At 42.7% G+C, this 24,101-nt stretch overlaps 8 protein-coding genes across 8 annotated transcripts; 3 read left to right on the top strand and 5 right to left on the bottom strand.

Moving 5' to 3' along the window:
- Nucleotides 1-83: 83 nt before the first annotated feature.
- EAE98_007302 (uncharacterized protein) lies at nt 84-361 on the top strand (the record flags this gene model as incomplete). Its single annotated transcript, XM_038954925.1, has 2 exons — nt 84-207; nt 255-361. 2 exons carry the CDS (start codon nt 84-86, stop codon nt 359-361), a joined length of 231 nt encoding a protein of 76 aa, XP_038808575.1.
- An 872-nt stretch (nt 362-1,233) lies between these two features.
- Nucleotides 1,234-2,108, bottom strand: EAE98_007301 (uncharacterized protein; the record flags this gene model as incomplete). Its single annotated transcript, XM_038954924.1, has 2 exons — nt 1,234-1,382; nt 1,463-2,108. The coding sequence occupies 2 exons, from the start codon at nt 2,106-2,108 to the stop codon at nt 1,234-1,236; spliced, it is 795 nt and encodes a 264-aa protein (XP_038808574.1).
- Nucleotides 2,109-4,141: 2,033 nt separating this feature from the next.
- Nucleotides 4,142-5,782, top strand: EAE98_007300 (uncharacterized protein; the record flags this gene model as incomplete). The annotated part of the gene is made up of 3 exons (XM_038954923.1): nt 4,142-4,699; nt 4,756-5,290; nt 5,355-5,782. The coding sequence occupies 3 exons, from the start codon at nt 4,142-4,144 to the stop codon at nt 5,780-5,782; spliced, it is 1,521 nt and encodes a 506-aa protein (XP_038808573.1).
- A 2,284-nt stretch (nt 5,783-8,066) lies between these two features.
- On the top strand, nt 8,067-8,713 carry EAE98_007299 (uncharacterized protein; the record flags this gene model as incomplete). Its single annotated transcript, XM_038954922.1, has 4 exons — nt 8,067-8,143; nt 8,210-8,296; nt 8,386-8,405; nt 8,460-8,713. The coding sequence occupies 4 exons, from the start codon at nt 8,067-8,069 to the stop codon at nt 8,711-8,713; spliced, it is 438 nt and encodes a 145-aa protein (XP_038808572.1).
- A 715-nt stretch (nt 8,714-9,428) lies between these two features.
- Nucleotides 9,429-10,260, bottom strand: EAE98_007298 (uncharacterized protein; the record flags this gene model as incomplete). The annotated part of the gene is made up of 3 exons (XM_038954921.1): nt 9,429-9,497; nt 9,613-9,694; nt 9,902-10,260. 3 exons carry the CDS (start codon nt 10,258-10,260, stop codon nt 9,429-9,431), a joined length of 510 nt encoding a protein of 169 aa, XP_038808571.1.
- Nucleotides 10,261-11,964: 1,704 nt separating this feature from the next.
- On the bottom strand, nt 11,965-13,729 carry EAE98_007297 (uncharacterized protein; the record flags this gene model as incomplete). The annotated part of the gene is made up of 4 exons (XM_038954920.1): nt 11,965-12,016; nt 12,122-12,274; nt 12,512-12,618; nt 13,679-13,729. The coding sequence occupies 4 exons, from the start codon at nt 13,727-13,729 to the stop codon at nt 11,965-11,967; spliced, it is 363 nt and encodes a 120-aa protein (XP_038808570.1).
- Nucleotides 13,730-14,437: 708 nt separating this feature from the next.
- EAE98_007296 (uncharacterized protein) lies at nt 14,438-17,209 on the bottom strand (the record flags this gene model as incomplete). The annotated part of the gene is made up of 5 exons (XM_038954919.1): nt 14,438-15,061; nt 15,115-15,274; nt 15,323-15,373; nt 15,485-15,553; nt 15,615-17,209. 5 exons carry the CDS (start codon nt 17,207-17,209, stop codon nt 14,438-14,440), a joined length of 2,499 nt encoding a protein of 832 aa, XP_038808569.1.
- Nucleotides 17,210-19,557: 2,348 nt separating this feature from the next.
- Nucleotides 19,558-24,095, bottom strand: EAE98_007295 (uncharacterized protein; the record flags this gene model as incomplete). The annotated part of the gene is made up of 5 exons (XM_038954918.1): nt 19,558-19,839; nt 19,891-22,698; nt 22,748-23,191; nt 23,251-23,348; nt 23,399-24,095. The coding sequence occupies 5 exons, from the start codon at nt 24,093-24,095 to the stop codon at nt 19,558-19,560; spliced, it is 4,329 nt and encodes a 1,442-aa protein (XP_038808568.1).
- Nucleotides 24,096-24,101: the final 6 nt, after the last annotated feature.

Genomic DNA, 24,101 nt, shown 5'->3' with positions numbered 1-24,101 from the left:
GAGGATTGAAGTTAGTGATCTGATCTGATAGCTCTGATAAGAAGTACAGTGGCAAAATAGCAGTTGCCGTTGCGTAACTTACAATGAATTGGGAAATGATGTTTGCAAGTATAATCATACTTCTCGCTGTAGATTTTGATGTTGCCGTTGCCGTTGTTATCTATTATGGATTAAGAATGAATGATACCAAGTTGAAGTTCAATGAAGGTAAATAACAACAGGTTAACTTAAGTATTTGCATTGCAGTACGATAGATGGAGGCGGTTTCTTCTTCAAGAGGTCGAATTCGGATAGAGGAACCTTGAATGATTCACCTGAACATCCACCTACCGAGCCTCCCTGCGCCTTATTACCTAGGTAGGGTACTAGGTAGCTATGTACCAATTGCATTGCATTGTTGAAAAGGCTGTCGGGCGATGTACTGTACTAGTGTTGTTGGTGGCACGGACACTTTGTTTAGTAGGTAGGAGAAGCAGTCCCGCGTGGCAAAGATCTGGTATGAAACCCAAATCTTCGATGCTTACATAATCTGATCCGCCTTGGAGATAGAGTCACGTGGAGAAGTCAACAACACAACGTATAATCAGGACATCACATACGATGTAGGTAGATTATGTGTATCATAGAATTGTAACATTGCCTACTAGGTGCACTTCCTTTCATTCCCTTCATATTCATCTCCATCTCTTTTGCGATGAAGCTTCCTCGATTCCCCCCCTCAAGACCCCAACTACCTTCAGGCTATGTTGATCAGGCTTTCTAGTGGAAACCAACAACTCTCGTATTCGTATATTTGCAATGCAATCGGACGGATATGCCTTGCCATGTTACAATCATGCATATATAGATATTCCAGATATTGACAGATACACTTCTCATGGCAAACCATCTTATTGCCATCAACATCCCAAGGCCTATAGTCTATAATCATGATCAGAGTTGGTTTTGAATTATTAAGGCTATGTCAAGAGAACCTTCGTTTTGCATCTCAAAATAATCAATTCCATGTTTAATAAATCCTTCAAGTAGGGAAAATCACTGCTATCCATCATCTTGCCCTTTTTCATTGCCAATTCTCCCATTGTATATTTCCGACTCAATGCCCATTTCATTTGCTTAATTGTCCTCATCGTAATCCATCATCATCATCATCATAATCACAGATATTACAATCACTAATTTTATGTTCTCCCTCCCTTCCAAAGCACAGCTCTCACGTTGAAGTACTATTAGTCATCTTCTTTTGCCAATTCCTATTCCAAACCACGACAAGAAATTTTCCTTCTTCGTATCGGGAGAGATGGTTGGAGAAATCGAGGGACTGCTAAAGGTACTAGATCTACGTCTCTCTCGTGGAGTGTAAATCACCTCGGATGGTTTACCTATATGTTTATGACTGTTAGATCAATTTATTGAAATATTATTCTATCCAAGCGGAGGAGGAAAAACAAAGATCACTTACGAATATTCCCCGCTCCACCAATGCCATATGATCTGCGTCGTTCGCTCTGTACATCTTTTGTTGCCGATCCAAAGGATTCCCCAAAGATTTTGTTCGTTCCCTCATCAGAAGGTGGAAATTTTGATGCCATCGTTATCGACTTTCTCTTTTCTGGTAGTGATTTTGCCGTTGAGGGAGCAGGTCCAGATATGACTGCAAGCAGATAATAACTTCCAAATTCCCTATTTGAGTTATTTGCCTCGATTTTTGTGCCTTTCGAGTGATTTGACAAGTGCCAATTTTGGCCAAGTGAAGATCGACGTGATTCTTGATAACTTTGAATAGGTTCGGCGATGCTATGATCTGAAGGAAAAAGAAGTTGTTCAAGAGAAGAATTTTCTGCACGATATATCGTATTTGAGGTTTGTCCTGCAATCTTTGATGAAAATCTTGACTTAATTCTTGAGCGCTTTTTAGAACCAGACCTTGAACATGAAAAAGATGACGACAAGAAAACAAAGGGTGAAAGAGACACCATATCTATCTCTATGTTCGTATCTACGCCAAATCTGTGGAGGCAAGTTCGGCAAATGATAGACAGAAGGGGTGAGGAGAAACGAGAAAGCAGATTGGTTGCAATGTATGGCATACCGAATATATACATCATCTGGCACCTGATTTCTCTGGAGACAATCGCCCACACAATAAGAATCATGCCTATGTGGAGATATGTTAACGGGTTTTCATAGGGTATCCAAAATGTGATTATCTTGATTGAGCCATGAGATGCATTACCAGTATGACGTTACATGATCGCGAATCGCTTGTATGGAAGCTTTTTCTCTGTTTTGAATATCATAGGCATATCTAACGGTTCATTGCAAGAGACATACATACCGATCGGCCCATAAACAGCAAAATCCCTTCCCTGGTTGTCACTGGATAGATTGCAAATTACCAACGGCAGCGAGCCATCTACCGTATATGCATGAAGCCATGTGAAATGGGCATTGGCAGGGGTGAGAGGAGAGACGAATTTCATATAAAAAACGGCACCAGGGTTTTTGGGAAACACAAGCTTTGTGGGGGGCGCGCACGCAGGCCATACGAGGCATGCAACGTTATCTTTATCCATGTCCAGATCTGCAATGAGTTACCAACCTGGAAACCCCGCAGACAAGCTTTTGCGGGGTACCGATTTAGGTATGTCATGATAACAAACATGAAATCTTGACCTTTCAAACTAATTCATTTGTTTTGATGAAATGTTTTCCGTGAAACTTATGTATTTTGACTTTGATCGGTCATTTTCAATCAAGATTCTCTGAATGACCAAAAATCAATGCCGATTCCCGTTTACCTACCACAGAAAGACCAAAGTTTATATCCACGATTTCACAAAAACGTTGCAAACATTACGAATGTCTCAAATCCCAGTGTCTCATTCCCTATTCACTCTATCCATCTTCCTACAATCTAATCTCAAATCCATCTATAGTGTTACATTGACTTCACTCCAACTATGGGCGGGGCATTGCATAAGTGTACAGTGACACCCGTCAAAATGTCCAAACCCGTTTATCGCGCTTCTGCGCATGCTTTACATGGACGGGGCGCAACTATCCATTGAGTCGGATTGGTCGAGTCTTATAATTTGTGTTACGTTGTGTAGCGCTTTGTGTTACGGATGGGCTTTTATGCGAGTTGGTCTTTCTTTTGGAGATTGTGTATGGGTCTGAATGCGAGAATTATGCAGGTGCCAAAAAGGGGTTGCAGATAATCTGGGCATTCTGGGTGCTGTGAAAGATGTCAATTGTGCAGTGATGTATGTCTGATTATGGGTATGTCATGTAAGATCTTATATCAGGTCTCATACGAGGTCTTGTGTAAGATTGAATTATGCATGAAGTATCAAACATCATTCGAGGCACGTGTAAGAATTATGAAACTCGGAGACTGAGTGGTCTTTGGAATTTGGAATGGTATATGATAATATATGGTGCGAAGAGAGTATTTAGGACGGGAGCTCGAAGACACAATAGGGATCTGAAACGGCTGTTTTGTCAAGGTTTTGTTTGCACTGGCGAATTGCTTCCATACCATAAACTCGCACATGTCTTTTCAGAAAGATACTATTTATCCAGGAGAGCCTCTGGCATTAGGAAACTCTGGTCCTTGTGGACAATGAAGTCAAGGAGTAAGCGGCGATAAAGATACGAGACGGTATGGTTGTTTCTCAATATATCAATTCAATCTTTTGTGCAAGAAAATTGCATTATCTTTTCAAGTAACAATAGGAGAGAGACATACGAAGTGAAATACTGCGAGTATAATAAAGAATATCCTCATTGTTTGTAAGGGCTCACATCAATAAACATGCACTGTGGTGCAGTTTCTACGCGTGGCAAGATATAACTCAATAGAAACATATTCATGCTTCTAATCCCGCAGATGTATATTGAAGATTCTGTGGTGATAAGTCAGGGGATCAAGAACTAAAAGGTGACTATCGTGATTGTGCCACCAACATGCATGAACCAACTGCATGAGATGTTGAATTATTACAATTAGCTATCTCCAAGTAGAAAAATCAAAATTGAAAGTTATTAGACACGGAGTTATTTTTCATTCCTTCGAAATCAACATATATCATCGTCACCATCGCCATCTTCGTCGGGGTCGAATAATCCTTCCTCTACAATGTTTCACATCATCCTGTCCATATTTGTGGGGGCTTCGGCTCTTCTATTGTATACCATTACCAACCAACGGACCACAAGAACCAAAACCGCACGACAATACAATTGTGATATTCCATTCACTTATCCCCACCTCGATCCAATCTTTGGAACGGACCTGAAGTTTCAAGAGATTCAACAGTCTCTACGCCATCAGAGCATCACTTTCTCTGCAAATCTCCACAAAAAATATGGAAAGACATTTGAAGTCGTCAACTTTGGCACTTCCTCACTGAGAAGTATAGACACGGAAAATATCCAAGCAGTCTATTCTACAAATCATAACGATTGGGGCTATGAGCCCTCAAGACTATCTGTCATGGGGCCTTTTTGTGGTCGTGGATTCATCACTACAGATGGGGATACATGGCAAAAAGCCAGGGCTCTTCTACGTCCAACTTTCAGCAAGTCGAATATCTCGGATCTATCTGCATACAAAGGTGCTGTTGAACAGTTCCTTCGAAATATTCCAGATGATGGCTGCACTACTGTTGATCTACAACCTCTACTAGCGAATCTCGTAAGTGTTGCACTTTGACAAGATAACAGGCGATGAGATACTTATGATACTAATAGTATTTAGAAACATGCTTGAAATTTCTGATAGGTATTTCCCCAGATACCAGCAATGAAGGTGAAAGGAAAAAAGCAACAGAGTTTATTAAAGCTTTCAACGCATCTATGATCGGAATGGGACTCTCATTCATGATAGGTCCTTTCAAATTTCTAATCCCGAAATCACTCACAACTATTGCTCACAAGCAAGTGTATGAATACATTGATGTTTTAGTTGATAATGCTTTAGAAAAGACACGGGAAGAGCCCAGCTATAAGGACAATTCAAATGTACCAATGCAAAAGAGTCTTCTGGACGGTCTCGCTAAGCAGACTGATGATCGCATAGAGATTCGTCAGAATATTATTCAGGGGATGATGGCAGCGCAAGGTACTACATACGTTTTGATAAGCAACACCTTATTCCTTCTTTCGCGCAATCCGGATCTTTATGAAAGACTTCGAGACGAGGTACGATATGTGGACCTTGAGGTTTCTTCTCAGCTGTTTGATGTACTACGAGATCACGTTTTCCTTCAGAACATTCTGCGTGAATGTAAGTTAAAGAAGTCTGTGAGATTTAAAAGTGGGACGAATGTACTGATAAGCCGGCTCTCTAGCTCTTCGCATATACCCTGTGTTCCCCATCATGAACCACATTGCTCTCCGCGACACAATACTACCAAGAGGAGGAGGTATAAACGGAGAATCTCCAATCTTCGCACCTAAAGGTACAACGATATATACGAACCAATATGCTCTACATCGTGACGAGAAAGTCTTCGGAAACGATTTTGAATCCTTCAAACCAGATCGATGGGATTCCGTCAATTGCAAACCAACCTCTTGGGAATATATGCCTTTTGGTGGAGGACCACGGGCTTGTGTCGGTCAACAGAAAGCACTGGTAGAGGCGGCGTATACCGTGGCGAAGATTGCACAGGTGTATAAGGGATTGGAGAGTCGTGACGATAGAGACTGGGAAGGCGAGTGGAAGTTGACGGCGAAGAATGTAAATGGATGTAAAGTTGTATGTATCCCAGCATGAATCGTTTTACTTAAATGGTAGAACCTTTGTAAATTAAACCTCGTACCATCTATCTTCTCAAAAGTCCTGGGTCATAAACGGAAAAGACTCCAAATATACCTCCCAAGTGCTCCAACAACCTACTTAATCACCTAAGAGAAATTGTTCCCTTACACCCTATAATCATCACCAATCACGCTCCTTTGTACCCTCACAAACTCTGCTCGCAACGATGACGAGAGCACACAAAGTTGGAACTGAACCTACTGCCCAAGTCAGCCCAACGAATATTTATATAACATGTCAGTCAATCGAAAAACTGAAGTATTCCCGCAACCACTTACCCCAATCTACGAACAAACCCCTCAGCATAAATAACCATTCTATCACAACACAAAATCTTGAGCTAGCATCATCGTCCGCTTCACCCTTCACACTTCACACAATTAACGTCATGGCATAGTACGACGCAACCAACAATCAAGTTACGATAAATTACCCCACCACGGCTCATTGAGCTAAACTTGTTAGGTTAGCAACCGCAGCACTTAGCTTCGTTGTACAATTTAGCTTGAAGTATTCAGCTCCATCATATCAGCCAGCTTCATTTAGCAGTTGGGTTCATCGCGCGCTATACCCTCTAAATCATACCAGAACCCGTGATAGACATATGGAATGGCAATACCACAAAGATAATCTACCATGAAGTAGATACTGAGTGCGTGTTACGTTACTACTTTGATATGAAGCAGATATCTCAGATTTCATCTGTGGTGAGGGTGTTCTCCTCAACTTCTCTTCTAATCAAGAACAGCTTTGTCGAAGATCTCTGCAGACTCTCTTCTCACATCCAGATCCATCGTTTAGGAAAGAGGAAAGACTAGAATCGGTGCAGATAGAATATGCATAAACGATTTTTCTTCAATGGAAGGATTAGTGACACTTCTTTTGTTGTCACAAGTCGTGCATATGTTCGAATTTATCTTGAGAACCCTTCTCCGCTCCTGATTCATATCTTTAATGCAGGTCAAGCAGCATGCTTTATCACTTCCTCTAAGTTCTGCTGTCGATTGCGAAATCTATGCAAGTTCATTTGTTCAGCAAATTGACAAGATTGAGTAATCATCATATCGGCGCACCCCGAAGACTAAATCCTATATTTCTATATTCCCCGCATTCAAAAAAAAATGATGGTGTTGCCCTTCTAAAATCTTCCTTTACTGGAATCACCCAGAGATGCTGCTTGATATCTTCCACATCCACTATATCATAACCTCAGCTATCGAAGTTACTATTCCAAAACTGGCTATCGTTGCAGGATACTGCTTTGATTCTGAACCTCTAGACACCACATGTAAGGCCTATCATTATCATGTAACAAGACTCGCATTTGTCGAGAAATATGCACAAATATGAAATCAAGAAACGAAATCCGTGAAACCTTCCGTAAAGATTCCAATATCAAGGATTATTTGGAGCAGGATGAAGGTGCATTGCAGCCTCAAGTAATGCCAGTAGATGGATTTGGAATTTTATTACAAAGCGATCGATCATCGAACACATCAGGGGGTTCAATTTCCCGTGCCATTACCCCTCGTGTAGGTTCGCAACTCCGTTTTTGCTCACACAATTCCAATAGAGATAGTTAGGCATGATAGCATCATTGAAACCCCAAAATTCGTGATATGCTATGTAACTTACAAATAAGAAAAAACGTAGGATTGTGACACCCAGAAAGAGGGGTAGTGATCTTGGAACAATCAATTACTCGGTTACAAACAGGGGAATCTCCAGAGCGACGCACGCTCTAACTGGCGCCAACAACTCCCGCAATCTAGAGGGGTAGCAACAAGGTAAACTGTGGCGTTTGGGCAATAGCTGAAAGGTAGCTCTATGATATGAATCGTACGAGCCAATCTCTGACGCGATGGCAGCTTAAGAGAATCAATAGGGTAGCATTATCCGAAAGCCTTCAGTAACTATCTAGACCAGAGTGGTGGCGTGCGGGGAAAACTCTGGACGGATCCGCATTCAGTTACTTGCATTTGTGTCACAATGTCAATCACGCTACATGCATCATTAGCATTGCATATCAGCTTTAATATCGCAATGGCACCGAAGAAAAAATACGAGTTATTTGATGAAATGATACAATCTGGAGAAGCGATCTCCGGATAGTACGACTGTACCTTGCCAAAATCGCAATTTTTTGAAGTAAAAGAATGACGAAATGGGTGAATTGCAGTACGTGGTGTTGAACCGAAGGTTTCATTGACATGCAGAGTTTTCAATCTGCAACTTGCAGATGTCTTCATGGCTGGCTGATACAGGTGTACAGCGTGGCCTGACATCTACTCAACAATGCAGAAATGCTAACTATCAGTTGGTACAATGTTGAAGCGGGATATCACAATTTTGCCTACCCCATTGAAGCTATATAAACTCCAGAATCTCTCCCACAAAATCCAATTCTCAACCTCAGATCATCCTAAAGAAAACACCACTCTACAAAGCTTTTGCAACTTCCATTGCTAGGTAAGATATCTCCTTCTTGATTCGATATTTTGGCTTACACCTGAAATCTAGCCATCTACTATCGAACTTCCAGACAAATTTCAAACCAGTCATCATCAAATACCCTCCAGTAAGCTACGATAAATCACACATCGACTAACAAACCCAGCTAACATCTCCATAGAAAAAATGGGTGCCAATACCATCACTGTAACCAACAACTCCACCTCTGACGTTTCCGTCAGTGTCACATACAACGGAAACGACTTTCAAAAGGGCGGAAGCGAGCTCTGGTATACTCTTAAAGCCAACGGAGGATCCGATACCTGGAATTACAGGTCCGGCAATCAAATCGCCAGAGTTGCTAGAAGCCAGAATGCTGGCACAGGAATCGAGTTTTTCCTCGCTGTACCAGGGAAAACCATCTACATCAACTAGTTGCATACTACTGGTGGCAGGTTTTCTCTTCCTGATGGAATGAAAACCCAGTAGTGTCACACCCACAATTGAAAAAAATGGTTCATCACAATAACTTAGCTATATTGGATACTGAATGAATATAGCAACATAACCCAACATTAATGGCCTTTTCAAAGATTTCAGAGTGTGACTGTGAACCTGAACGTGAACACCAATCTAAATGTGAATAGAAAAAGAGAGGCTGATTAACGAATCAAGTTTGCAAATATCTTTGCTTTGAAAGGTCTCTAAACGCACGAAGTATTTGGATAGACAAATTCGAGCCCCTAAATACTCAATGAACTTGCATATTTTGTACAGGATATTCCGAATTTTAGAGACATCCTTGGATCAATGGTTCAAGACTTCTTGCACCAAGTAGGATAGAGTAGACGTTTGCAAAAGGTCAAAAAGATATTATGCTTAAAAGGAGACTTTCGAGTCAAATGCAAAACAATTGGGGTGGTGAAGTAATTTGTCAATGATTACTCGCAAATACCAAAATATCATAATGCAACCTGACCAGCCGATCCTTTTCCAAGCCCTCTGCTTCACTTGCCTATAATATGTCACCATATTTCATAGCCAAAATGATAATCACGGTATATGTACAACTAGTACTTGCATTTACTGCACGCACCTCCCAATCTTATCACGTCTCAATCTTCCTACTCTTCATCAATATTTCACCACATCACCTCTCAATCTCAGCCAGCTTTTCCCTCGGTGGTAGTGCTTCTGGTCCAAAAGACAATGGTAGGAGCTAGATATACCATGTTGCATTAGTATGCCAAACAAACTTTTAGACCACAAACAGAATCCCAAGTAAAAGTGTGTACTAGGAGTGAGTAAGTCGGAAAAATAAACGTATCACATACCTCTCCTAACCTCGCAACCATAAAATCCCCATTCTTGTCAAACATAAAAATTGGCATATCCAGCTCGCAGAATTCACGGATGCTATATTAATCCACAAAGATTAGCAGTTTCTCTTAGTCCAGTATCTCTCATCAAGTCCATGATTCCTAAATCCCAGCTCCCTCCGGCTCCCTTCATCCCCTCCCTATATCCCTCCCCATTTCCCAATCTCCATCCATATCCACACTTCCCAGCAACGAAACCCAAACCCAAGCCCAAAAACGCAAACAAAAAACCAAGCACACTCACAACTGTCTACACATCCCACACGGACTCGCCGGCGGACTAATATCCGTCGCCACGCCAATCGCCCGAAACCCTCTCTGCCCCTCCGTAATCGCCTTCCCAAACGCAACTCTCTCCGCACAGGTTCCCACCGGATACGCAGCATTTTCTACATTCGCGCCATCGATGTATTTTCCCTCGTGGGTGAGAATCGTAGACCCGACGCGGAAATTCGAATACGGGCAGTAGGCGGTGGATTTGGCGGATGCGCTGCGCGATTGGAGGGTGTGGATTTGTTCGCTGGTGAGGGAGTAGGTTTCGCTGGCGAAGGATATGTCGGATGGGTCGTTGCCGCGGAGTAATTTTGGTTGGGGGAAGGCCATTTTTGTGCTTGTGTTTGTGTTTTGTTATGAGAGGTTTGGAAGAAAAGGTGGATGTTAACACATTGAAATGTAAGTTGAGTTGTGAGTAGAGATAGATATAGATATAGATTGTGAGGTGAGGTCATTTCGCGATAGGTAATGATAACGATAAAGGGAAGGTGTTTAAGCTCCCCCCGCTCTATTACCTAACTTTTAATTCACGTCAATAGATAAGTTACACAATTAATTATATTATATAGAATTATTTAAGAACATAAGCATCCAATTCAAATCATTACTCCAATTACTCAATTCTACTTCTGAATGTATTGTTGTAATATTTCAAACTTGATCCCTCGTACAAAAAGAACCCCGCTACCCCTCCAATTCGACCACACCTACTCGAGTATGGATATACCAAGTATATATCGATACTGGGTTGTGTTAGCATATGAAATACACTTCTTATATTTTCCCTTCTGACCAAACTCTGTGATAATCAACTAAAACTCGAAATTTCAATAGTATCCAAACTGAACACCAGTTAGTCGAGAGGTAACAGCTCCATCCAGCCGAACCACCAAGAGTCACCATTCTCGAATGTCGAGAGGTTCAAGATTCTACGAGTACAAAAGGTATTCGAGAAGCGTATTCCTTTCACTCGTCCCTCCCATTCCTCATACATTTACACCACCATCACAAACGATGGGAAGAGAAGAGGGGAGCATCTAGATAGTAAGGTTAAATCAATATCATAGAAAGATTTTTCAAGTCTACATAGCTTGATAACTTCATAACTTCTTGTTAAGTAACTTCATAACCTCATAGCTTAACAAGATCTCAGAAGATTCGGGGGCATGCCATCCTTTCCCTCCTTCACTTCCATCTGCCCCCCCACTGTCTTCTCCTATCATCTACACTACATCCCACCAACCCCATCCCATCCCTCACCCTTTCTCCAGACACAACACAACACCAAGCTTACTTGCTTCACAAACCCATTCACAAACCCATTCCCCAATCCATCCCATTCCCCGATCCAACCCAATCCATTCCATTCCCCGATCCAACCCAATCCAACCCCAAAACCAACACACCACTCCTCATCCTTCCTCTCCCACTCTCCCACTCTCCCCCTCCCTCCCCCAAGACACAGTCCGCATCAAAATCAACATCACTCACTCAAGCAACCCCATAATCCAATCACAACCCTTCAAACCAACGCAGAATCTCTACATTCCATTTCCCCTCTATCCATTCAGATGCCATTTCATTTCATCTCATGCCGTGCCATCCCCATCTCTTAAACTCTATCCCCGGAGCTTTCAGATCATACAGTCTAATCTAAATCTCAGACCCATTCATCATGATCCAGGAACTTTCCGGAATCTCACCTCCGTCTCCAACTTTTCAGATCTCACATCTACTAGCAGCAATCAATAGTCCCGCAAAGTGGTCGACAGATTTTTAGTTTTACTTTCATATATCATTTTCATTTTACTCTTCTCTACCACTTCTTCCGCCCACCATTCTCATTTCAATCAATCACCTATCTACATTCCCCACACGCATCGTCCTAATGCATCCCATCTGCTCAAACTTCACCGTAGACCGAAGACCGAACAGAGATTGAAACAATAGCTCAGCTCAGTCCATCTCAGTCCACTACCTCACAAAATTCCCCGCCTCCAAGATCTGAACATCCCAAACATTCCTTGCACCAATTTAATCTTTGGTGACTTGAATAGGAGTAACTGCGTATGTAGGTCTGACGTATCTATAATGTCAAAATATCAGCATCATCTTCTTACCACTATCCTTCTCCACTCCATTCCTTTCCATCCCTAAGACTCTTCCCAGATAAACAATCAAAACAACGTACCTATCACTGTTATATGGACTAGTCTCACTGCCCAACAATTCCTTTTCTCTCTTCAAATCTGCCCAATGTCTTCTGACAAGGTCACGATCGGTTTCCGCTGTCAAAAGTGGGATCAAATGGATTCTAGACCACATTTTTTCACGGGCAAGTTCACTGTTTAATATTTGTTAGTAAATCATCCATTTAAATCGTCTGGTTAGGAAAGAGGCGTCCTGATATTTGAACGTATAATTCAAAGTCATATCCAAGCTCTTCAGACGTTATTTCTGAATCGTTCAAGAAAATTCATGAATTTAATCAAACCCCTCAGAGCCTTCCACCGAGATACTCATAGACATAAGTCTCCCCTTCAATCCTCAACACTCCAAAACCTAAAAAAAAAACACTTACTTCTGTTCCCGGATTCCCTTTCCTACTTTCCAGAATCCATATGTCATAACTCCAGCCATGGCCAAAAGCATAACCGAGGGTCTGAAACCGCGTGCTGGAAGATTTCTCTATAATTTTCAAAGACAAAATATTAGCTTGCCGTTCTTTTGAACTCTGGGTGCCTTTCTTTCTCCTTTCGCCCCACAATCTCTCTCTCCCTTCCGCCCCTGTTCATCTGACTATATAAACATCTGACTATCTACGTCGGACCCGTGTAAGATTAAGACGAGGATGAGGACGAAGAACTAGCGTGATATGCGTATGGAGATCAATCGTCGTGTATCGTTGTTTGGAAAATCTCGCGGTCTCATAATGAATGACGCTCCGCTGGCCCTCCGGGGGCCACTGCCGTGGAGGCCGACTATTTGGTTCATTCCATCCCATCAAACCACTTCTTCTTTCACCACTCTCCCTACTTCCCTATGCACCACACCCAGCACCTCATTCTCATTGACAGACATCAAATATCGAACGTTAAATCTCTACCCCTCCATTACCCCCAATCTCCCGATTCCACAAATCCATCACACCTACCCCTCCATCGCAACGCACCGTGTATTCTCCGTTCGCATTTTTTCATATAATCCTCATCTTCTATCCCCCATCATTGTTGATAGTTCCATCCCATCTCATCCTATCCGATTTCTTCAATCTCCCCAATCCCGATGATCAATACAACCCCCCAACATCAACCATCAAACACAGCAGCACATCCCAACACACAACCATCCACAATTCATTCCGCACTCCCCTCCACAATATCTCAATACATAGCAGTCGCAGTCCCAGCAGTATTCTTCTTCGTTTTCATTTTCGTTTTCGTTCCGTTTCGTCCTCATCCTCGTCGTAGTCATGATCGTGATCGTGTTCATAGTCGTGCCCGTTCCAATTCCATCCCACTACTCCCTCTACTTCTCCTCCTTCTTCTCCTCCTAATATATCATCCATCCCATCCCATCCCATTGCAATCCATCTCTCCCATCTCCCCGCTTCTCAATGCCCCATCTCCTTTCCCCTCTCCCCTCCTTTCCCCAAACCCCAAACCCCAAACCCCAAACCTCCCTTCCCCCTTCCCTTCTCCTCTCCCGCAAAAACAAAAGAAACGAAAAAGGAAATCCCACCACACACCTTATACTGCACGGCTTCATACCCGCCCTTTGGCGGCATATCCTGAGGCATATTTGCTGATTTTTCTTCCCTCAAACTAATATGTGTTTCCTCGATCTTCTTTCTTCTATCCCTTGATCGCGACGTCACAAGGTAGGATACAGAATATGGCGTAAGTGAGTTGTTTGTAATAGTCAATGTGGTGTGGTATGCTTTCGAGATTGAATGTTATCGCTCAATCAAGCTCTAATTTATTCATGCCTGGAATTCAAGGCCTACGGTTCGTAGCCCTCCCGAGATCCACACCTGCACAATTGACTTGGTCTGAGCGTTCGTAACCAATAAACATCAAGATTTTACTATGCTCGAGTGCGTATAATACATCAATCCTCATCATCGTCCTCAAATACAAATCTCGTAATCATCTCATCATAAAACTCATCTCAATCTCAATCTCATAGACTCAATAATTCTTCAATCTTCAAATAACGCCCAACTAATGCACAAAACCAATCCCATCCCGTCCCTTCCCGCCAAACCCCCATCCCAATTCCAAATCTCCCAACCCCAATTCCCGAACATGCCATTCCTATTCACCTAGTTTCCCAGATTCCATCCACAAAACACCTTAAAAGCAATAATAAACCACGCTTTAAAATGATATGATGGCTGACAAAAGAGTTCTCGTTTCCTCGTCATGCGCAATTCTTCCCCTCATGCCAAACAGCAAGGACTCTTGATAAAGTTCGACCCAGGTGCAATGCAATGCAAACAGCAAAGTCAACCGGCGGCAGCAGCCGCTTCTTCCTCCAGTTCCAGATCAAAAGCAGCCTGCATTTCGGCTTCCAGATCATCTTCAAAACTATGATCACTTTCCTCCGCCATAACTTGATTAACCTCGTCATTTTCATCACCCGTAACCCCCGGGGTAAGAAGACTCGATTCCGTGGTACTATTTGGCGTTTTTACAGTTTTCAGGCCCGTTGTTCTTGAATTAGCTACTCGCTGCTTTTTTGCCATGGTACTTTCTTCTTCACTTTCGTCTTCGTCCGTCGCATCGTCGAATCTTCGTTTATGTCCTCTTCTGGAACTTGTACGCGATGTTCGACTGTTGTTACTGTTATTACTGGTGAAACTTGTGTCGCTCTCTGTACCAGATTCATCATCACCCATGAATTCGGCTAATTCGTCATCTATTGATGACCAATTGAGATCCGTCGTGGGAGAGATGTCACCTCGTGGTTCATCCGGCATAACACCTTCTCCATCTAGCTCAGATCTTGTGTCGTCATCTTCAAAATCTTCACTCTCGGTGTAGTCTGAAGATTCCTCGCTATCTTCACCAGGAGATGGAATATTAGTCAAATCGCCACTTTGTCTCCTATCAGCTGGATTTATTTCCACCTAATGGATATATTAATATTGCCCATAAGAAAATAATGGAGAGTTTAACCTACCAAATACTCTGATTCATCTTCCTTTTTCCACTTGCTCATTGACTGAGTCAACCATTGTTGTGTGACTATCTTAATGTGAGGATATTTTGCCGCTTCTCGAACTTTTTGTGTACGAGTTTTCTGTGACGAAGCAACGACATGAGTGACTCTCTTTGAAACTCTATAATTTATTAGTGACCCCTCTATAAAACACCATGGTAGTACATACTTTTTATGAATTTTGCCACCAAAGCTTTCTATCTGCTGAGCAATTTCAGATCTGAGTTTGGTTAGTTTGGATTTTCCCTTGGCCCTTTCTAAACCCCACACGCTAGAGAATATACACAATAAAATTTCTTGCGAAATAGAATCATAGGTGGTATCAACTAACCTCATAAGGTCAACTCCCAAAGGAACTAAACCCGACATTACTATTACACATCCATCTAAAACTTGAGACCTAAAAGTTGGTTAGCAAAACAGTCCTGGGTGGCATCGCTTTTGTGGACGGGAATCCATACTTGAGACGCGGCATCACAACTGCAATATTGGGTACCACTTTGAGATCGGCAGCTTCATTCTTGACGTTGACCTTTCTTTGATGCCCAGGTTTTAGTTGTGCAACTCGTCCACCTGGAACATTGACCAAAGCTTTATCGTATTCTTCATAGAAAGCTCTGTGCAAATCCGTAAGATGTTGTTGAAGATAAGTCAGTTCGACGTCGTCATCCTTAAGAACACTGTGCCGATGCGTGTGATGTTCAGCTGTGCCATCCTCAACCGCCTTTTCTGCTTCTTCCTGTTTTTTGTCGGCTTCGTCTAGTTCTTCTTGTTTGTGAAGTAATGGTCGATCCCTTAATTGTTGCTCCAAGAATTTCTCTTGCTCCGCTGCTTGTTCAAGTAATGAAGCGTCATCGTCTAAGGTGTTAAGTTTCGGTAGAATTGGTTTCTCAGTTGCTGGTTCCTCCTTGGTTTCTACGGCAGATTTGGTTTCGCTTCCTTCAGGTTCTGTAGGCTTTGCAACTTCTCCAATAGGTGTTTCGACCGTCTCGAGTGTGCTGGTCTCCGGCTTTGAGTGATGTTTCTTTTTGGGTGTGGATATTTTAGGAAGCTCTTCTCTTTTCGGCAGGAAACTCGAATTAATATCCCCGATACCAGTGAAGAAATCATAAGGAACAACCTTGATAAGATTAGGACGATTCATTGGCCAAACGTCTGCGCGATCATCAATAATTGCCACCATGTGCGTGCTCTGAGGGAATAATCTAGCCAGACTCTTTGCCGTGACGTTGCCGTTCTCGTCTCGACTGATGATACGATCACCAAATAATTTCTTTCCAGGGTCGACGATCTTTGCAATATTTAATGCGTATGCTCGAGTACCCATAGTGTAAACATGTAGCTCATACATTTCGGAGACTTTTGCGAGAAACTCCGCAAGACCAGGGCGCATTTTAATGTAGTACCAACAACCGGATGCGAGACCGCGAGGACCATCATCATTGAGTTGGAAGGATCGCACATCTTTGACGGCCTCGTAGTTTGGTGAATTGACATCGCGTTGCCATTCTCCAACAGTAGGTTCAATACAAGCATGGATAATGGTCTGATCCAGATCCACCACCAATGAAAGTTTTCGATTCTTAAGTAGCCGCCGTTGTAATTCTTCCTCTGCCTTCGAAGCTTCGTCAAGACTAACTGTGAGGTGTGTTTGGTCGTGGATCATATTGATTCTAGCTCGGTCTGTATCGAGCGTACTGGTGGCCCAAGAGACCTCGGTCATATCTTTTCCACACATCCCACAAAGTCCCGCAAACTGGACAGCATGCGAACAACTTTCTTCAACATCGACAACAGGTCCATCGCTCTCAATTGTCATACCTTCTTTGACTAACCATTTCTCGATAGTACCGTCAGAAGGACTATCCCATGCCCCATACGATGTTTGTTCTTCTTCCCATTGTTCGCCCAATGGATCACCAACCATTAGCTTCCAATGATATTTATATTCGAGGAGTGAGTCCCGTTTCGAAATCGGATCGCCATGTTTCTTGAATAACTTGGTGATTGTAATTGGGTACCTTAAATTCGGACCCAAGGTTAATGTCTTTCCCATTTTGATATCCTCCTTCGCAAAGCTGTCGTTGGATGTGTGATCATGCGATCCCGGGTGGGTCGGTTCTATTTGTTGAAAGATGAATCGTCAGTAACTGAGCTTAAAATAGTCAAAGAGTAGAATGCGCGCGCAGATGAAAGGAAGCTGATGAGCAGTTGGATCGCAAATCGCAAATCGCATATGACAAGAAGCAAGCCACAGCACCTTGGGAGAGGCCGTCGCAAAGCGCAATACAATTCCAGGAAAATTCGCAGAAGCTTAAAGCAAGCTTCAAGGATAGATACAATAGATATCTACAAGCTGTTGAAAGACCTACGAATTCAATTTAAGCTTCTTGAAAGCTCTCATAAATATCGCGTGGAGTTGTTCAGCATTGTAAGATTCCATGTACACCACTTCTTCCTTATTCAAGCCTGTAAGCCACAAAGAAGGTTGAGGTAACCACCAAAATGGGCGGGGATGAATGATGGGTTTCTTGATTTTGCGATCTTTCAATATATACCTTTTCTTTTCTTTTTCAATTAGGAATTCTTTGGGATTTTATTTGAATTGTGTTTCCTGTCGGGATGAAGGTTTCTGATATCCGCGGAAGGATTTGACGTTGTTGCGATTGAGAAAATTGGATTTAAAGGATTGAAAAGTAAGCGGTATTGTAGTTTTTGGAGCTCTGAAGTTGAATCGTTTGTTGACTTTATATGTTCACATCAATCGCACGAACGCGACTACTGTGGAAGCTTATAAAGGGTGGGTGGGTGTGCAGTTGTGTGAATGGGAGTACACCTTGCTGAGTTAAAATAAGGCAACAAGGCAACAAGGCATGAATAGATGTCGAATTGAAGGAAGAGAACAACAGGTAAGATGACTTTTTACCGCTAAAGTTGAGATACACACCCAAACAAGTGAATTTTTGACAAAGGAGGAGAAGGGGGGGACTTTTTATATGTGTGATCAGCTTGTTCCTTGCTCTTGATGTCTATTCTCTGAGTGAGGGAACAATGATTGGTTGATGAAGCGGGATAAAAGATGCTACTATAAAAATTACATGGATGAAGTAGAAGAATGAGGAGAATATGAACATCATCGACATATCATCATCATTCATCGTAACTCCATGTTTTCTTTCATTCACTTATCTAGTAATAAAGCGGTGGGTAGGTGGATATCTATATAAATCAATAAGACCAAATCTCGTGACCATGATCTAAATAGACCTCGGGATACCTAGTATGTACTATCTAGGTAGGGAGTTTTGAATGAAGTGAAGTGAATGTAAAAATTGATACGGAAACCTCGAGGGTTTATATAGGTACCTAGGTATACATATAGGTATATAAATATATTCAAAAATGTAAAATTTTTATAGATGCCTAATAGGTAGATAGTAGATAATAAGTATGAATCATTCAGTTACCTATTACTCATTCCAATCTCCCTCTATTACTCACCTCATACCCATACCTACAGCCTTCTCGTACCGCACCTACAGTCACGACTCACTCCACACAACTTGATACCCCTAGCAAACACACCTCAACAGTCGTCCATCATTACACAAACCCCGTTACATCCAAACGAACAACGAAGGTGGTACAATAAGGCTATCCATCTATTCATCCATCCATGAGGTCCATCCAATCATCACAAAATATAACCGTTTGCAGCTCATCGAGCATCGCACCCCTACCCAAACCTTAATTAACAGTCATGCTATGAAATATGTATATCCTTTGAACGTATATAATGGTTCTAGTTAGATCTTTATTTCTTTGCCCTTTTACCTCTTCGCCTCATATTATCTCATCCTTTCTTCATCAAAGAAAGAGATACCTCGGCGAAGAATTAGTTAGAGCTTCTAGACTTGCGGAAATAGTAGCTCTTCCGTAACATCCGCCCACAAGCTATTTTAGCACGCTTCGATTTGCGGCTCACCGGGAGTCTGTCAAGGTGGCCCTCCTTTACCGCGAAATGGACCCGGCTTTTTCCCTGGCTGGACATCAAAAATTGAACAATTAATCATAACTACTAGGTACATAGAACATGATTATATTATCCTTCGTTCATTGATCGTAGTCTATTATCTATATTTATGTAAAATCAAACCTGCTCACTTCATCTTGCACTTTCCTCCGCTAAATACAAATTAAGTAGATTATATCCCATTCCTATTCCTGTCACTAACAACACCCTTCATTATCTCATAGTCATCGTATATGCAGACTGTCGTAAACCCTATCAACTAGCCTCCAACACCTTGCTCACTTAAAACATTACATACCCAGCCCAATTCCATGCCTTCCGATTCAACCCATTGACCCGCTTAACGCTATGTATACCCTTGGAATGAAATTTCAAGCCGCCTTTCTGGCCGGTGATAACGCCCTAGATGCCAAATCCGATCCTGACCAAGTCATCGCGTTCCTATCGCTCAAAGTTCCCGAACGCGCCATTGTATCCCAATCATGAATTCGTTTCATTGAATCCGGGTCGGTATCATCCCCTATGAATGTCCAACTTTCTTCCGAATCCTCCAAGGCATCATCATCTGACTTTCCATCCTTGAGCTTGATCAGTGATTTTGCGTACTCCATATCTCGATATATACACTGAATAGCAGTGTCGACGCCGTTTTCCTGATAAGTTGTTAGTACCGATTGGTCTTTTGTACACGAATTATAACATACATTTCTAATCTGTTCGCCCAGTACTTTGGCTTTTGTAATCATCCTCTTACTGTGCGCTGCCTCCCAAAGAGCTTTGGAAAAAAGACTTTCGTTAAGCTTCTTCAACAGAATACCCACGCCTAGATCTTCAACACGCTGACCAAAGAAAAATTGATCTCCGAAGAATGGCTTAATGATCGTTGGAATACCGGCTCGTAAACTAGCTCCCGTAGTACCGGCGCCTCCATGATGGGCTGCCGCATCAATCTGAGAGAAGAGCCAGTCGTGCGGTGCTGATTTGATTTGGAATATCTCGGGTGGGAGTGGTACCTCAATATCGTTGGCACCTTTCTTATCCAAACGATCCGACCATCCCTTTGATAAAATGCATCTTACGTCGGCCTTGATGATAGAATCCCTTACTGTTCTAGTCAAAGCTGCAGAATCTGGCACAACAATTGATCCAAACCCGACATATACTAGTCGTTTGCCATCTGCGCGGGCCTTGGCGATGAAATCTGTAAGATCTTTGGGTGGTGTATAATTTGAGCTTTCATTCAAAAACCAGTAGCCAGTGACTCTGATCCAATCGCTATAATCAAGAGGTGGTACCACAACCGAAGGGCTAAAATTATACAAGAATGGAACCTTGTTGGGTTGCATCTTTTCTAAATTCGTGGCTTGTAAACCTAGCTCTTTGTGTCTCCAACGATTCACCTGTCCAGAAATGGCAGTCCAAAAGACCTTATCAAACAAAATGTATGACAAGTAGTTATAGGCGCCACCATATTTGTGCTCGGGAACAGCGAATGCGTGAGGATAAGCTCTTGTTCTTGTCCATGGCATGGTGAAAGCTCGGAAATATGGGATTCGAAGAGCTTCCGCGATGTGAATTCCACCCATTGCACTGGGGCTTTCAATCAAGACATCAGAATTTTGACAGGCCTTCCACGACGAGCTGAGTAAATCATCTATCCAACCACGAAATTTCGATGATGCTTCTTTCAAGAACGAGACCGTGAACATTCCGTTATCGACACAAATGCGCATCAATTCGGCCGGATCGCCATCAACTGGTGCAAATTCAATATTGTGCGACTCAACCCAGTCTTTAAATTCTAAGTGAGTGGCTATCTTCGTCTTATGACCTTCCGCCATCAAGCCCTTGCATAGAGCAATGTAAGGCTGAACATCACCACGAGAGCCAATGGTCAAGCAAGTGATACGCAGCGACTCTGTCGGTTTGAAATTCAATATCGAAGCTCTCGGATCGTCGAACAGTATTGGCGGCGATCCAGTATCGCCTACCTTTGGAGTACCGATATCACTGACATCATTTTCAGAATGAAGCACATGCCGTGCTTGAATTAGAGCTTGATTTTCAGCACTAGCCACCTCTGCACTTTCGCGTTCCTCCATGGTCAAGAGCCCAGACTCGTCCATATACTTTATTGTCTCTATATTCTGCAAAAGAGTTACTAGACAGTCATCTCGATCCTCAGCTAAAGCGAATTCGAAGAATATCTCCGCATGTCCTCGGATAGTGACTACAAGCCCCGAGTATCCAAATCTAGATGATGTCTCCTTTTCGACGTTTTCAATATCTTTCAAAGGAATGATGATTTTAGTCTTTATGGTCGGTATCAGACTTCGATAACAGAAAGATCTATCACTGAGGTAAATCTTGCCATATAGAAAGGCAAGTCGTTGCCAAGAGCAAAAGTATGCGGCATGGAGCTTCTCGTCGGGAGGCAAGGCGAAGTGTTGACGGAATCGCTCTGCGTGTGTAACACCATCGCGGTTATCATCATCGTTTTTCATGTTAGACATTTCGTCATCACGTGGCAATCCATGGGATTCTTCATAGTGCATCTTGCCCCCTTTCCACATGCCTGAGACCTTTTCCACATATCCCATAGACTCAGTTGCCAGTAATGAGCTCATCTTCTTCGAGTGTCTATTTAGATAGCCGGCGAAACCTGCAGCTCGTTGCAAAGGATAAGATCCAGCCTTGACAATGCTTTGTAATGAAGGGCCAGATGATATTGCTCCTTGCCTGGCGTCTGAGTCGCCCATGGAACCTGTGGTAGCAGCATGTTTGGGTTTCTCAGGTCGGTAAGTTCGTGTTGGAGAAACATCTGCGGATCTTCTTGGAGAGGTAAGAGGGCGAGACTCTGGACTCTGAAAATCATCCTTATTGTTGCCACGTCGCGATGAAGGCGAGCGTTGTATGGTGGGTGATAAAAATACATCGCTGCCTCGAAGTATCTGACTAGCAGAAGCTTGATTCTCATCACTTGCTGATGGCAAAGCTTCATATGACCCCGGTTCATCCAGAGAATGGACATATGAATCAGAAGACCCTTCCTTGGACGTACCCTTCTCGCGACTCAAGCGATTAGTACTAAGGCTACGTCTCGTACTGATGCTATTGGCACTGGTGCTTCTACGACTTTTCGTCTGAAATCGATTCAGGTCTATGCTACTTCGACCGTGCTTGTTGAGATCTATGCTCCTACGAAATACATCCGAACTTGAACGACTCATATCTGTGCTAGCACGAGGACTACCGGGTCCTGGAGAGAGTAACGGCGATAAGGTTGCTCTGACATTCTCTTCTAAAGCTGGTGTCGTGGTTTGAATGGGAGGAACCTGAGGTTTTCTGTTGTGGCTCATGTGGATCGACGTACGCTTGGAGCTGTTGTGGCTATCGTCCACTGTTGATGGTGACAAAAGGTCCTGTGCCAATTTCTGCGCAGTTGTATCTTCGACAAGGATTTTGAGTACATTCAAAGCTTCCTGGCCGTTGGTAAAAAATGAGAAGAAGTACTAGACAAGGTCGTTAGCGTTTTACTGAATTGAATTCTGAATCACTAACCTCATCGATTGCAAAACTCTCATCATTGTCAATGACGCGTATCTTGCAGGTGTCGGCAAAATCGACGATTTGACTGTCCTCGATATCGATAATATTCTCAATGGGTAACGAGATCTTGACACTATCGCCATCATTATGAGACCGGAATATTATCTTCTGTAAGGCTTTCACCCATTCCTTTGCAGAAGGGGCACTATCGGCATTGAAGTGATATTTTCTCTGATGTGTCTCGACGGTGAAATGTGTCGAGTCTTTCCCCTTCCCCTTTTCCGTAATACTTGCTGAAATTCCATATCTCAAGTCAATATTGCCTCTTGGAAAATATAAATCGGCTTGGTTGGTGTAATATGAAAGAACGTCGCCCTTCAACCGGAACCAATATCTATTGTACTTTGGATTGTGTTGGCCCGATTTCGATAGATATCCTGATTTGACGACTTCATGCTAAAAGAGCGTTAGCGAATTGAGAAGGCAATCCACAAGACATAAAGTCAACAACATACGGATTTCTTTGGTAAGTAGGCATAGAAGCAGATGTGCTTAGATGTGATGTACATATAACCTTGGACCAATACACTTTTCATTAGCCAGCAAGGATATTCTAAAACAATTAGTATTTGCTTGCATAATGCGGGAAAGTAAAGAACTTACCCTCTATTACTTCTTCAGGAGTTTCGAACTTGTAGATCTCCCTCAGCTTCTTTGCTAGACTTGTCGATGGCGTCTCCTCATCTTCATCAATCTCTGTAAGGTCTTTTGAACTTCGAGGCATGTCGAAACTGGGTCGCAAAGCTAATTTAGCTTGGGCATCCAACATTCTGCTCATGACCGGTGCGTCTCTTGGTTGAAGTTGTGGAGATTTTAAATCAGGTGTGGTAGATTCTTGAGGAGAATCGCGTGCTGGTGACGGCGTACGGCTACGGCTACCTTGAGTGACGGTGTTTGATGATTTAGACTTGGACTTGGAACCTAGTCGCGAGAATGATCGAATCAACTTGCTCTCTGAGAATTTCCTTCTATGCCTTTCCGATTTCCCTCCCTTTTGATCTATGCTGTCATAATTTATGTGCGACTCGGAACTCTGTCGTGTAGGCTTCCTCGAATCATCTTCTTCGTCGTCGCTGGATTGCGCATCAAATCTGGCATTGAAATCAACTTTCGGGCCAACAGCCGCGGTAATCATACCAAAGACAGATTGATTCATGGCATTAGGGGCCGTATAATCGTCATCCGCATCGTCGCCGTCTTGAAAGCGCTCAGGGAGTTCCATAGTTGCTTGGTGGCCTTCATTCCTTCTCTTCGTCAACTTTCTAGCGACCCTCTTCTTTAACTCATCTTCCGGAGCCATGTTGGC

This window comes from Botrytis deweyae, assembly GCF_014898535.1.
Source record: "Botrytis deweyae strain B1 chromosome Unknown BDEW_017, whole genome shotgun sequence".
Taxonomy (NCBI): domain Eukaryota; kingdom Fungi; phylum Ascomycota; class Leotiomycetes; order Helotiales; family Sclerotiniaceae; genus Botrytis; species Botrytis deweyae.
Note: the sequence above shows the minus strand (reverse complement) of the source record. Positions and strands in the feature narration are given on the sequence as shown.